Raw genomic sequence first — 15,000 nt, 5'->3', positions numbered from 1 at the left:
GAACCCTATTCCCTATATAGTATACTACTTTAGACCAGAGCCCTATGGAACCCTATTCCCTATATAGTGCACTACTTTAGACCAGAGCCCTATAGAACCCTATTCCCTATATAGTGCACTACTTTAGACCAGAGCCCTATAGAGCCCTATTCCCTATATATAGTGCATTACTTTAGACCAGAGCCCTAAAGAACCCTATTCCCTATATTGTGCACTACTTTAGACCAGAGATCTATGGAATCCCACCATTTTCAGATGAAAAAGACACCCAGATTGCCTTCACGTATCTTTCAAACTGGGTTTGAATCAACGTAGATAGAATCTTTAATGTTCTTATAAATTATTCTAGGAGTTGGATTGTTTGATAAAACTAGCTTGCGATTCAAAACGACAACACAACTAGGCAAACAAAACATAACATCTGGATTAAAACACTTCTTCTTAGATTGGGGCAGTAGGATTGTCCTCTCACCACAGTGTATTCAGTCCCTATGACTTCGTCATTTTGTTACATAACAGCCTTATTCTAAATTGGATTAAATAGTCCCCCCCCCTTCTTCAATCTGCACACAATACACCATAATGACAAAGCAACAAAAAAAGGGGGGTTTTTAGACAATTTTGCAAATGTATAAAAAAAAAAATTAAAAAATTAAAAATAACATTTACATAAGTATTCAGACCCTTTACTCAGTACTTTGTTGAAGCACCTTTGCCAGTGATTACAGTCTTCTTGGGTATGAAGCTTGGCACACCTGTATTTGGGGATTTTCTCCCATTCTTCTCTGCAGATCCTCTCTCAAGCTCTGTCCGGTTGGATGGGGTGCGTCTCTGCAAAGCTATTTTCAGGTCTCTCCAGAGATGTTAGTTCGGGTTCAAATCCGGGATCTGACTGGGCATCTCAAGGACATTCAGAGACTTGTCCCGAAGCCACTCCTGCATTGTCTTGGCTGTGTGCTTAGTGTCGTTGTCCTGTTGGAAGGTGAACCAGCAGGTTCACATCAGGTTTTCATCAAGGAGGTTTTCATCAAGGATCTCTCTGTACTTTGCTCCGTTCATATTTTCCTCGATTCTGACTAGTCCTCCAGTCCCTGCCGCTGAAAAACATCCCCACAGCATGATGCTGCCACCACCATGCTTCACCATAGAGATGGTGCAAGGTTTCCTCCAGACGTGACACTTGGCATGCAGGCCAAAGAGTTCAATCTTGCTTTCACCAGACCAGAGAATCTTGTTTCTCATGGTCTAAGAGTCCTTTAGGTGCCATTTGGCAAACTCCAAGCGGGCTGTCATGAACCTTTTACTGAGGAGTGGCTTTCGTCTTAGATGGTTGTCCTTCTGGAAGTTTCTCCCATCTCCACCTAGGAACTCTGGAGCTCTTTCAGGGGGGCCATCAGGTTCTTGGTCAAATCTCGGAAGAGTCTTGGTGGTTCCAAACTTCTTACATTTAAGAATGATGGAGGCTACTGTGTTCTTGGGGACCTTCAATGCTGCAGAAATGTTTTGGTACCCTTCCCCAGATCTGTGCCTCGACACAATCCTTTCACTGAGCTCTACGGACAATTCCTTCAACCGCATTGGCTTGGTTTTTGCTCTGACATGTGCTGTCAATTGAATGACCTTATATTGACAGGTGTGTGCCTTTTCAAATCATGTCCAATCATTTTAATTTACCACAAGTGGACATCTGAGCTCAATTTTCGATTCTCATAGGAAAGGGTCTGAATACCAGTTTTCACTTTGTGATTATGGGGTATTGTGTGTAGATTTATGAGGAAAAATATTAATTTAGTGATTGTATGAAAAAAAAAGTATAACAACATAACGTTATACCTTCTAGAACATCTCTGAACATTTATGCCTTCTAGAACATCTGAGGACATGTATACCTTCTAGAACATCTGAGGACATGTATACCTTCTAGAACATCTGAGGACATTTATACCTTCTAGAACATCTGAGAACATTTATACCTTCTAGAACATCTGAGGACATTTATACCTTCTAGAACATCTATGAACATTTATACCTTCTAGAACATCTATGAACATTTATGCCTTCTAGAACATCTGAGGACATTTATACCTTCTAGAACATCTGAGAACATTTATACCTTCTAGAACATCTATGAACATTTATACCCTCTAGAACATCTATGAACATTTATACCTTCTAGAACATCTATGATAATTTATACCTTCTAGAACATCTGAGGACATTTATACCTTCTAGAACATCTGAGAACATTTATACCTTCTAGAACATCTGAGGACATTCTAAGAATGTTTAGTAGAGACAAAAAGAACACAGACAGACAAATAATATGACTCTCTGTCCCACAACACCTGACCAATCCCGGCTCTCAGCCCGTCACTCAGGGGTCACTATCATTCTCACACTGCTCGCTGTGGTCTCAGCCCGTCTCAGACGCAGCGTAAATGGGGTGACTATCCTTGACATCCAGCTGGCACACTTACTGCACACACCTACGGCACAGTTGGAAGTGGGGGGCTCTGTCACCAAAATGGCACCCTATTTGACAGTATACTGTATGTGCAGACTGGATGGTCTAAAGCAATAGGGTACCATTCTCACACTGCTCGCTGCTCGTGTCCCTGGAGAACAAAGATATTACACGGAGGTCTGTGCTCCGTCAGTGAACTCTGACCTCTACCACGCTGGAAGGCGACGGGCCGGATGGCTCGACCATCTGCTCCAATCAGAAGAACAGACAGAAGCCACACGACTACTTCCTAATTCATCCCAGCAGGCATTGTGGCGGGTCAGTGAGCACGCTGTCATTCCAGCGAGTCGCGACGGATCTAGGAGATGTTCTGCCAACACCCAGATTACAGCGTGTGTTGGTGGTAATGTGGTGGTGTAGTATAGTGGTGTGGTGTAGGGTGGTGGTGGTGTAGTATAGTGGTGTAGGGTGGTGGTGGTGTAGTATAGTAGTGTGGTGTAGTATAGTGGTGTGGTGTAGTATAGTAGTGTGGTGTAGTATAGTGGTGTGGTGTAGTATAGTGGTGTGGTGTAGTATAGTGGTGTGGTGTGGGGTGGTGGTGGTGTAGTATAGTGATGTAGGGTGGTGGTGGTGTAGTATAGTAGTGTGGTGTAGTATAGTGGTGTGGTGTAGTATAGTAGTGTGGTGTAGTATAGTGGTGTGGTGTAGTATAGTGGCGTGGTGTAGTATAGTGGTGTGGTGTGGGGTGGTGGTGGTGTAGTATAGTGATGTAGGGTGGTGGTGGTGTAGTATAGTAGTGTGGTGTAGTATAGTGGTGTGGTGTAGTATAGTAGTGTGGTGTAGTATAGTGGTGTGGTGTAGTATATTGGCGTGGTGTAGTATAGTGGTGTGGTGTAGTATAGCGGTGTGGTGTAGTATAGTGGTGTAGTCTAGTATAGTGGCGTGGTGTAGTATAGTGGTGTGGTGTGGGGTGGTGGTGGTGTAGTTTATTGGTGTGGTGTAGTATAGTGGTGTAGTGTAGTACAGTGGTGTGGTGTAGTATAGTGGCGTGGTGTAGTATAGTGGTGTGGTGTGGGGTGGTGGTGGTGTAGTTTATTGGTGTGGTGTAGTATAGTGGTGTGGTGTAGTATAGTGGTGTGGTGTAGTATATTGGTGTGGTGTAGTATAGTGGTGTGGTGTGGGTTGGCGTGGTGTAGTATAGTGGTGTAGGGTGGTGGTGGTGTAGTATATTGGTGTGGTGTAGTATAGTGGCGTGGTGTACTATAGTGGTGTGGTGTGGGGTGGTGGCGGTGTAGTATAGTGGTGTAGGGTGGTGGTGGTGTAGTATATTGGTGTGGTGTAGTATAGTGGTGTAGTGTAGTATAGTGGTGTGGTGTAGTATAGTGGCGTGGTGTAGTATAGTGGTGTGGTGTGGGGTGGTGGTGGTGTAGTTTATTGGTGTGGTGTAGTATAGTGGTGTGGTGTAGTATAGTGGTGTGGTGTAGTATAGTGGTGTGGTGTGGGGTGGTGGTGGTGTAGTTTATTGGTGTGGTGTAGTATAATGGTGTGGTGTAGTATATTGGTGTGGTGTAGTATAGTGGTGTGGTGTGGGGTGGTGGTGGTGTAGTATATTGGTGTGGTGTAGTATAGTGGTGTGGTGTAGTATAGTGGTGTGGTGTAGTATAGTGGTGTGGTGTAGTATAGTGGTGTGGTGTGGGGTGGTGGTGGTGTAGTTTATTGGTGTGGTGTAGTATAATGGTGTGGTGTAGTATATTGGTGTGGTGTAGTATAGTGGTGTGGTGTAGGGTGGTGGTGGTGTAGTATATTGGTGTGGTGTAGTATAGTGGTGTGGTGTAGTATAGTGGTGTGGTGTAGTATAGTGGCGTGGTGTAGTATAGTGGTGTGGTGTGGGGTGGTGGTGGTGTAGTTTATTGGTGTGGTGTAGTATAGTGGTGTGGTGTAGTATATTGGTGTGGTGATGTATAGTGGTGTGGTGTAGGGTGGTGGTGGTGTAGTATATTGGTGTGGTGTAGTATAGTGGTGTGGTGTAGTATAGTGGTGTGGTGTAGTATAGTGGTGTAGTATAGTGGTGTGTTGTGGGGTGGTGGTGGTGTAGTATATTGGTGTGGTGTAGTATAGTGGTGTGGTGTAGTATAGTGGTGTGGTGTAGTATAGTGGTGTGTTGTGGGGTGGTGGTGGTGTAGTATATTGGTGTGGTGTAGTATAGTGGTGTGGTGTGGTGTAGTATAGTGGTGTGATGTAGGGTGGTGGTGGTGTAGTATATTGGTGTGGTGTAGTATAGTGGTGTAGGGTGGTGGTGGTGTAGTATATTGGTGTGGTGTAGTATAGTGGTGTAGGGTGGTGGTGGTGTAGTATATTGGTGTGGTGTAGTATAGTGGTGTAGGGTGGTGGTGGTGTAGTATATTGGTGTGGTGTAGTATAGTGGTGTGGTGTAGTATAGTGGTGTGATGTAGGGTGGTGGTGGTGGTGTAGTATAGTGGTGTGGTGTAGTATAGTGGTGTGGTGTAGTATAAATATGTGGTGTAGTATAGTGGTGTGGTGTATGGTGGTGGTGGTGTAGTATATTGGTGTGGTGTAGTATAAATATGTGGTGTAGTGTAGTGGTGTGGTGTATGGTGGTGGTGGTGTAGTATAGTGGTGTGGTGTAGTATAGTGGTGTTGTGTAGTATAGTGGTGTGGTGTAGGGTGGTGGTGGTGTAGTATATTGGTGTGGTGTAGTATAGTGGTGTGGTGTAGTATAGTGGTGTTGTGTAGGGTTATGGTATCTCGCTCCACCCTCCTCCCTCCCTCTCCTCATCCCCTCCACCCTCCTCCTTCCCTCTCTTTATCTCCCTCTCTTCATCTCCCTCCTTCCCTCTCTTCATCTCCCTCCACTCTCCTCCCATCCACTCATCATCTCTCTCTCTCCCTCTCCTCATCTCCCTCCACCCTCCTCCCTCCCTCTCCCCATCTCCCTCCACCTTCCTCCACCCCTCTCTTAATCTCCCTCTCTTAATCTCTCTCCTTCCCTCTCTTCATCTCCCTCCACTCTCCTCCCATCCACTCATCATTTCTCTCTCTCCCTCTCCTCATCTCCCTCCACCTTCCTCTCTCCCTCTCCTCATCTCCCTCCACCTTCCTCCCTCCCTCTCTTCATCTCCCTCCACCTTCCTCTCTCCCTCTCCTCATCTCCCTCCACCTTCCTCTCTCTCTCTCTCTCTTCATCTCCCTCCACCCTCCTCCCTCCCTCTCTTCATCTCCCTCCACCCTCCCCTCTCCCTCCCCTCATCTCCCTCCACCCTCCTCTCTCCCTCTCCTCATCACCCTCCCCCCTCCTCTCTCCCTCTCCTCATCTCCCTCTAGCCTCCTCTCTCCCTCTCCTCATCTCCCTCCACCCTCCTCTCTCCCTCTCCTCATCTCCCTCCACCCTCCTCTCTCCCTCTCCTCATCTCCCTCCACCCTCCTCTCTCCCTCTCCTCATCTCCCTCCACCCTCCTCTCTCCCTCCCCTCATCTCCCTCCACCCTCCTCTCTCCCTCTCCTCATCTCCCTCCACCCTCCTCTCTCCCTCTCCTCATCTCCCTCTAGCCGTTCTCCTGCTAATAAACCTGCAGCCTGTGATTATCTGGTGCTCCTTAGTTAAGACACAGATTTCCCCATAGAGACATCTCCACAGATTGCAGTGTGTGTGTGTGTGTGTGTGTGTGTGTGTGTGTGTGTGTGTGTGTGTGTGTGTGTGTGTGTGTGTGTGTGTGTGTGTGTGTGTGTGTGTGTGTGTGTGTGTGCGTGCGTGCGTGCGTGCGTGCGAGCGTGCGTGCGTGCGTGTGTGCGTGCGTGTGTGTGCGTGTGTACAGAGTCTTCGTCTGGCAAGAAATTGAAGGGAAACGGCTCCCTACTGTAAAATCAACTAGTCTACAGTTCTCAGACCTGGAAACGGCTCCCTACTGTAAAATCAACTAGTCTACAGTTCTCAGACCTGGAAACGGCTCCCTACTGTAAAATCAACTAGTTTACAGTTCTCAGACCTGGAAACGGCTCCCTACTGTAAAATACGCTAATCTACAGTTCTCAGACCTGGAAACGGCTCCCTACTGTAAAATACGCAAATCTACAGTTCTCAGACCTGGAAACGGCTCCCTACTGTAAAATCAGCTAGTTTACAGTTCCCAGACCTGCTACAGACTTCCCATTAACCTATTTTACCATCTGTTCCTAGACCTGCTATAGACTTCCCATGAACCTATATTACCATCTGTTCCCAGACCTGCTATAGACTTCACAATAACCTATGTTACCATCTGTTCCCAGACCTGCTATGTCATTAAACTGTAATAACAGTGTAGAATGCTGCTTTAAATCCACAAAACTGCAACACCATTGGTGGAGCTCTGGTGGGGGGGGCGGGGGGACGAGATAACTCTGGACATGTCACATGGTCTGGTAGAGATAACTCTGGACATGTCACATGGTCTGGTAGAGATAACTCTGGACATGTCACATGGTCTGGTAGAGATAACTCTGGACATGTCACATGGTCTGGTAGAGATAACTCTGGACATGTCACATGGTCTGGTAGAGATAACTCTGGACATGTCACATGGTCTGGTAGAGATAACTCTGGACATGTCACATGGTCTGGTAGAGATAACTCTGGACATGTCACATGGTCTGGTAGAGATAACTCTGGACATGTCAACACCAGGTCTGGTAGAGATAACTCTGGACATGTCACATGGTCTGGTAGAGATAACTCTGGGCATGTCACATGGCCGTAACCCCCCCCCCCCCCCCCCCCCCCCCGCTACAATAGGGAGCAATTAAGGCTGTTCGGCAGCAATGCATTGTGGGTCGTCGAGGGTGCTTACCGTTCAGACTGCTCCTATCAATCAGGTTGTTGTCAGAGGGCCAGTAGCTTCCGTCTCCATGGCGACCTGTAGTACAGAGAAAAGGGAGAATGGAGAAGAATGCCGTTACATTTACAGTGTTCAAACTAATCTAAGGAAGAGTTACGTATTTTATTAAGAACGCAGTATTTCACATTTCACGTTGTATCTTGAGTCTGAATGGAGATCCTGGGATCTGACAGTACTGTGCGGAGCAGCAGGCTGTACTGTAGTCAGTCTATCTCAGTATACAGTCCTAAGCGCCAACCAATCATAGGCAATTGGAAACCATGCGTTTGAGACGAGAAGAGTAGAATTTTGTGCTTGCCTTGAATGCCTTCCCCCCCCCCAGCACCAAAACACACAGGCAGCTTGCGAAAGCCATGGAGAATGACTGAGCCTCTTAGGTGAAGAGCCTCTGGCTGCTACTCCAAACTCTCTGTCTGTCTCTATGTTTCTCTGTCTGTCTGTCTCTATGTTTCTCTGTCTGTCTGTCTGTCGGTCTCTCTGTCTGTTTCTCTGTCTGTCTGTCTGTCTGTCTGTCTGTCTGTCTGTCTGTCTGTCTGTCTGTCTGTCTGTCTGTCTGTCTGTCTGTCTGTCTCTATGTTTCTCTGTCTGTCTGTCTGTCTGTTTCTCTGTCTGTCTGTCTCTCTGTCTGTTTCTCTGTCTGTCTGTCTGTCTGTCTGTCTGTCTATCTGTCTGTCTGTCTGTCTGTCTGTCTGTCTGTCTGTCTGTCTGTCTGTCTGTCTGTCTGTCTGTCACTGTCTCTCTGGCAGAAATTCTACAAAGGGCTCCCCAGTGACTTCTCAATATCCAATTATTATCTAGCAAAAAAAGATATCCCCCCAAATGTACTATTGTAGTGGTCTGTAGAGGTCTGTAGTGGACTGTAGTGGTCTGTAGTGATATGTAGTGGTATGTAATGGCCTGTAGTGGTCTGTAGTGATCTGTAATAGACTATAGTGGACTGTAGTGGACTGTAGTGGCCCGTAGTGGTCTGTAGTGGACTGTAGTGGTCTGTAATGGTCTGTAGTGGTCTGTAATGGTCTGTAGTGGTCTTTAATGGTCTGTAGTAGTCTGTAGTGGTCTGTAATGGTCTGTAGTGGTCTGTAGTGGACTGTAGTGGTCTGTAGTGGTCTGTAATGGACTGTAGTAGACTGTAGTGGTCTGTAGTGGTCTGTAATGGAATGTAGTAGACTGTAATGGTCTGTAATGGACTGTAGTGGACTGCAGTGGACTGTAGTGGTCTGTAAATGGACTGTAGTGGACTGTAGTGGTCTGCAGTGGACTGTAGTGGTATGTAGTGGTCTGTAGTGGACTGTAATGGACTGTAGTGGACTTTAGTGGTCTGTAGTGGACTGTAATGGACTGTAGTGGTCTGTAGTGGACTGTAATGGTCTGTAGTGGACTGTAGTGGACTGTAGTGGTCAGTAGTGGACTGTAGTGGTCTGTAGTGGACCATTGTAGTGTATTGTAGTGGTCTGTAATTGGTCTGTAGTGGTCTGTGATTGGTCTGTAGTGGTCTGTAATTGGTCTGTAGTGGTCTGTAATTGGTCTGTAGAGGTCTAAAGTGTACTATTGTAGTTGCCTGTAGTGGTCTGTAATTGGTCTGTGGTGGTCTGTAATTGGTCTGTAGAGGTCTAAAGTGTACTATTGTAGTTGCCTGTAGTGGTCTGTAATTGGTCTGTGGTGGTCTGTAGTGGTCTGTAAGGTACTATTATAGTGTATTGTAGTGGTCTGTAGTGGTCTGTAGTGGTCTGTAGTGTAGGTAGGCAGAAGAAAAATAACAGGCTTTCTTCACATGCCTGCTGGCTGTGTATATCATAGAGACAGCGAAAGGCCGCCAGGGGGCCACATCGACTCCTCCAGAGATGCTGTGCTTCAGGGACAGGTCTTACAGGTGAGTCTCCAATGCCACCCTGTTCTCTACGTAGTGCTCTATGTTTCACCAGAGTTCTGGTGGAAATAAGTGCCCTATGCAGGGAATAGGATGCTATTTGGTAGGCTGTTTATGACTTGGGGGGGGGGGGGGGGGGGGGGGGGGGGGGGGGATTGCTCTGTTGTTTGAGACCTGCAGTGTTTCATTATCTATTTATTTATTTTTGTAAATGTTATAGCAGAGGAAGACAATGAGCGGAGAGTTTCATACACCACATGGCTGGGATACAACGGAGTTTTGAACAACAAGGACATATTCAGGCTGTAATTGTGCCGCCTGTCATCAAAACAGATTTCATAACCAGCACTGAAACAAACAGATCTCTTTTCAATGATGACTGATGAATCAAATTCATGATCAGTGATTTGATTGTTACAATTTTTGGAAAAAAACAATAACTCCTAATGCAAAACCGACCATTAAAAGACTAGAGGAAGAGACTTTGCCTTGACCAACTAAACTAAACTATGAGACTATGAGACAGATTGTACATGGAACAGGCACTCAAAACACATTCTAGAACAGGGACTAGAAGACATTCCAGAACAGGGACTAGAAGACATTCCAGAACAAGGTGAATAAAACATCCTGGAACAGGGACTAGAACAGGGTTCAGAATACATCCCGGAACACGGGACTAGAAGTTATTCTAGAACAGCGACTAGAAGATATTCTAGAACAGGGACTAGAAGATATTCTAGAACAGGGACTAGAAGATATTCTAGAACAGGGACTAGAAGACATCCTAGAACAGGGACTAGAAGATATTCTAGAACAGGGACTAGAAGATATTCTAGAACAGGGACTAGAAGATATTCTAGAACAGGGACTAGAAGACATCCTAGAACAGGGACAAGAAGATATTCTAGAACAGGGACTAGAAGACATTCTAGAACAGGGACTAGAAGATATTCTAGAACAGGGACTAGAAGATATTCTAGAACAGGGACTGGAAGACATTCTAGAATAGGGACTAAAACACATTCCAGAACAGGGACTAGAAGACATCCTAGAAGAAGGACTGGAAGACATTCTAGAACAGGGACTAGAAGATATTCTAGAAGAGGGACTAGAAGACATTCTAGAACAGGGACTAGAATATATTCTAGAACAGGGACTAGAAGATATTCTAGAACAGGGACTAGAAGATATTCTAGAACAGGGACTTGAAGACATCCTAGAACTGGGACTAGAACAGGTACTAGAACAGGGACTAGAAGACATTCCAGAAGAGGGACTAGAAGACATTCTAGAACAGGGACTAGACATTCCAGAACAAGGAATAGAAGATATTCTAGAACAGGGACAAGAAGACATCCTAGAACAGGGACTAGGAGACATTCTAGAACAGGGACTAGAAGACTTTCTAGAACATTGACTAAAACACATTCCAGAACAGGGACTAGAAGACATTGTAGAACAGGGACTGGAAGACATTCTAGAACAGGGACTAAAACACATTCTAGAACATGGACTAGAAGACATTCTAGAACAGGGACTAGAAGACATTCTAGAACAGGGACTAGAGCGCATTCTAGAACAGGGACTAGAAGACATTCTAGAAAATGGACTAAAACACATTCCAGAACAGGGACTAGAAGACATTGTAGAACAGGCACAATAACACATTCTAGAACAGGGACTAGAAAAGTGACTAATTATCTCACTGATATATGTACGTCCTGTTGTCCCCCATCAACCCATTTCTAACATCCACTTCAGCAGAGAGTAAGTATGTTACTGCAGGGAGATGTGCTATCAGCTGGGGCCAGCCACTGAGAAAAGAGGTGTGATAGGAGACAGAGGAGGTGTGATAGAGGACAGAGGAGGTGTGATAGAGGACAGAGGAGGTGTGATAGAGGACAGAGGAGGTATGATAAGATACAGAGGAGGTATGATAGGGGACAGAGGAGGTGTGATAGAGGACAGAGGAGGTGTGATAGAGGACAGAGGAGGTATGATAGGAGACAGAGGAGGTATGATAGGAGACAGAGGAGGTGTGATAGAGGACAGAGGAGGTGTGATAGAGGACAGAGGAGGTATGATAGGAGACAGAGGAGGTATGATAGGGGACAGAGGAGGTGTGATAGAGGACAGAGGAGGTGTGATAGAGGACAGAGGAGGTATGATAGGAGACAGAGGAGGTATGATAGGAGACAGAGGAGGTATGAAAGGAGACAGAGGAGGTATGAAAGGAGACAGAGGTGGTATGAATGGAGACAGAGGAGTTATGATAGGAGACAGAGGGACCAAGGGACGTCAGAGAAATGTCCTCAACCATCAATCTCTGGCCCGAGATTCCATCAATGCCTCCCCTAGATCAGTTTCACAAGATTTATACCTCCTGTGAATGTGTGTAAGTGTGTGTACGTACACGTGTGTGTGTGTGTGCGTGCGTGTGTGTGTGTGTAAGCGCCAACACACACAAGGGCTTTCACTCTCTTTAAGGAATACATTTAGCCCCTGAGTTCTGGCCCACATAATGTCCGCTCCTAACATCTGACATCCATATCTCTCTGTACTTTCCTTCGTGTTGGGGACTTCAGAACGTCTTCAGTTTTTCATGTGTGTGTGTGTGTGTGTGTTGGGGACTTCACAATGTTAAATGCTGTCGTTTGTCAAGGGTAAATTGAGGTGCCTGGACTACAGTGCATTGAGCGTGTTAACTATGTCAAGGCCTCTCTGCACACTCCACTGAATTCCACTGGGTCTCCACCGAGTGGCGCAGCATCTCAGTGCTAGAAGAGTCACTACCGACCCTGGTTTGATTCTCGGCTGTATCCCAACAGGCCGTGATTGGGAGTCCCATAGGACGGCACACAATTGGCCGAGCGTCGGGGGGGTGTTTTCTCCAAGACACCGTGTAGAGAGACCGTTGGCTATTAACGACAGTGTTTTCTCCAAGACACCGCGTAGAGAGACCGTTGGCTATTAACGACAGTGTTTTCCCCAAGACACCGTGTAGAGAGACCGTTGGCTATTAACAACAGTGTTTTCTCCAAGACACCGCGTAGAGAGACCGTTGGCTATTAACGACAGTGTTTTCCCCAAGACACCGTGTAGAGAGACCGTTGGCTATTAACAACAGTGTTTTCTCCAAGACACCGCATAGAGAGACCGTTGGCTATTAACGACAGTGTTTTCTCCAAGACACCGTGTAGAGAGACCGTTGGCTATTAACGACAGTGTTTTCTCCAAGACACCGTGTAGAGCAGGGGTGTCAAAGTCAAATGGACGGAGGGCCAAATAAAAAAATCAGCTACAAGACGAGGGCCGGACTGTTCGAATGTTCATTGAAAAATTTTTAAATGACGCATATAGTCTAGTGAACCTAATTGAACCTACTGAAAACCTAACAAATATATTACAATATGATCAGATAAATAAAGCAATATTTTCTTATGGCTCTGTCAGTAATCTTTAATTTTCAACAGACACAAAAGACAAATTTCCTTTATATAAATATCCCCATAACATGAACATTAAATGAAAGAAACCGGTATTCAAGGCACCATCAGTAGACTATATTTTCTATTTTAGCAAAAGTGGGCTAAATTTACTTCAAAGAAAAAACAATAATAGCAATTTTCTATCATCCACTCAACTGAAATATTTTTAAAATATAATTGGATTGAAATACAAAAAAATAAAGTGCAAAAATCTATTAATCAAAAACAACACTTTGTTTAAGGAGAAGTAACATGCAGTGAAAACAAATATTAAATTTTAACTTTTAAACTTGAACTGAGTAAAAACTCTAAATATGTGATTGCACAGTAATGTTCACTTGTTTGAGGTTGAGGGTGATACTTGGTGGTGTCCCATCTTTTCCACAAGTTCATCAATGTTCGGGGTAAGGCTCTGAGCTGAAGAAATCCTCAGAATTGAGTGGAGGTGTTCAGCAGTAAGTCGACTTCTGTGTGATGTTTTGTTCAGGTTCATCAAAGAAAACAGTTGTTCACACAGGTATGTGCTGCCAAACATAGACAACGTTTGAGCAGCCTGGATGCGCAGCTGGGGCATTGTGCCGGGGAGGAAACGGGCGAACTCCGCAGCACCCACTGCCGCATATTTTGCCCTCAGTGCATCATTGCATTGGAGGTCAATCAACTCCATTTGGAGGTTTGGTGGTGAGCTTTCCACGTCAACAGCAAATGGGTTACCGAGCAGTTCCAACCTGCTTTTTTGTGCTTCAAAGTCAGCAAATCGGCGTCGAAAGTCAGCGGCAAGCATACCTATTTTATCAGCCAACTGTGTGCTCGGGAACGCACTGGTAGAGAGCTTCTCTTTCATGGTCTGGCAGCTGGGAAAGTGGCTCAAATTTTCTTTCCGCATCTGCGTCTCCCACAGAGTCAGTTTGGTTTTAAATGCCTTCACTGTACTGTACATATCAGAGATGACACGATCCCGACCCTGCAGCTGCAAGTTTATTGCATTCAGATGACTCGTAATGTCACACAGAAAAGCCATTTCACACAGAAACATTTCGTCTCGGAGTTGTGTTGTGTCTTTCCCTTTGCTGTCCAAGAACAGACAAATCTCCTCACGAAGCTCGAAACATCTTTGAAGCACCTTTCCCTGGCTTAGCCATCGCACCTCTGTGTGATAAGGCAAATCACCATGCTCCGTTTCTAACTCCGTCAGAAATGCCTTGAACTGGCGGTGATTCAAACCTTTGGCTCTGATAAAGTTAACTGTGCGCGTGATGATGCTCATTACATGCTCCATTTTCAAGGCTTTACCGCACAACGCTTCCTGGTGTATGATACAATGATAAGCTGTCAGCTCACCTGTCGCGTTTTCCTCTTGCATCTTTTCCCGTATCTTCGCCACCAGTCCGCTCCTGTGTCCACACATCGCAGGTGCTCCGTCGGTTGTCAAACCCACGAGTTTTTCCCAAGGCAGCTCCATCTCATTTACACATCTTGACACCTCTTCATACAAATCATGCCCCGTAGTTGTGCCATGCATAGGACGTAAAGCCAAAAACTCCTCTGTCACGCTTAGGTTGGAGTCCACTCCGCGGATGAAAATTGACAACTGGGCAATGTCAGAAATGTCGGTGCTCTCATCCACAGCCAAGGAATATGCAATAAAATCTTTTCCCTTTTTCACAAGCTGCTCTTTTAGATTGATGGACAACTGGTCTACTCTCTCGGCAATGGTGTTTCTGCTCAGACTCACATTTAAAAAGAGTTGCCTTTTTTCTGGGCAAACTTCGTCACAAACTTTAATCATGCAGTTTTTGATGAAATCCCCCTCCGTAAATGGCCGGGCTGATTTAGCGATCTCTTCTGCCAAAATAAAACTGGCCTTGACAGCAGCCTGGCCTTGTGATTTGGCTTTTTTGAACAGAGCCTGTCGAGATTTGAGGCCTCGTTTTAATTCCTCTGCCTTTTGTAGCCTTTGTTCCATGTCCATATTCTTGTTTTTGTCCGCGTGTTTCGTTTCATAATGTCGTCTCAGATTATACTCTTTCAGTACCGCCACACTTTCTCCACACAGAAGACACACAGGTTTTCCAGCTACCTTCGTGAACATATACTCCGACTCCCACCTTGTTTGAAACCCCCGGTTCTCAGTATCCACCTTCCGTTTTGCCATTTTTGATGGGTATCTGAAAGTTAATTTTACTGTGATGCTGACGACTGCTGTGCCAATAAATATTGAAATGAAGCAGCCTACTGCTCGGTGCGTCACCTTTGCATTGTGGGAAATGTAGTATTGGTGCGTGTA

The 15,000-nt window shown here is 45.6% G+C and overlaps 1 protein-coding gene across 1 annotated transcript in view; it reads right to left on the bottom strand.

Moving 5' to 3' along the window:
- The window catches only part of dcc (DCC netrin 1 receptor), a 600,603-nt gene that overhangs the window by 68,280 nt on the left and 517,323 nt on the right, over nt 1-15,000 (bottom strand). The window contains exon 22 of the mRNA XM_036936778.1: nt 7,308-7,373. Coding sequence (XP_036792673.1) covers nt 7,308-7,373 — 66 coding nt within the window. The remainder of the gene's footprint in view (nt 1-7,307; nt 7,374-15,000) is intronic.

This window comes from Oncorhynchus mykiss, chromosome 12, assembly GCF_013265735.2.
Source record: "Oncorhynchus mykiss isolate Arlee chromosome 12, USDA_OmykA_1.1, whole genome shotgun sequence".
Lineage (NCBI taxonomy): Eukaryota > Metazoa > Chordata > Actinopteri > Salmoniformes > Salmonidae > Oncorhynchus > Oncorhynchus mykiss.
This window is presented reverse-complemented; position numbering and strand designations above follow the sequence as displayed.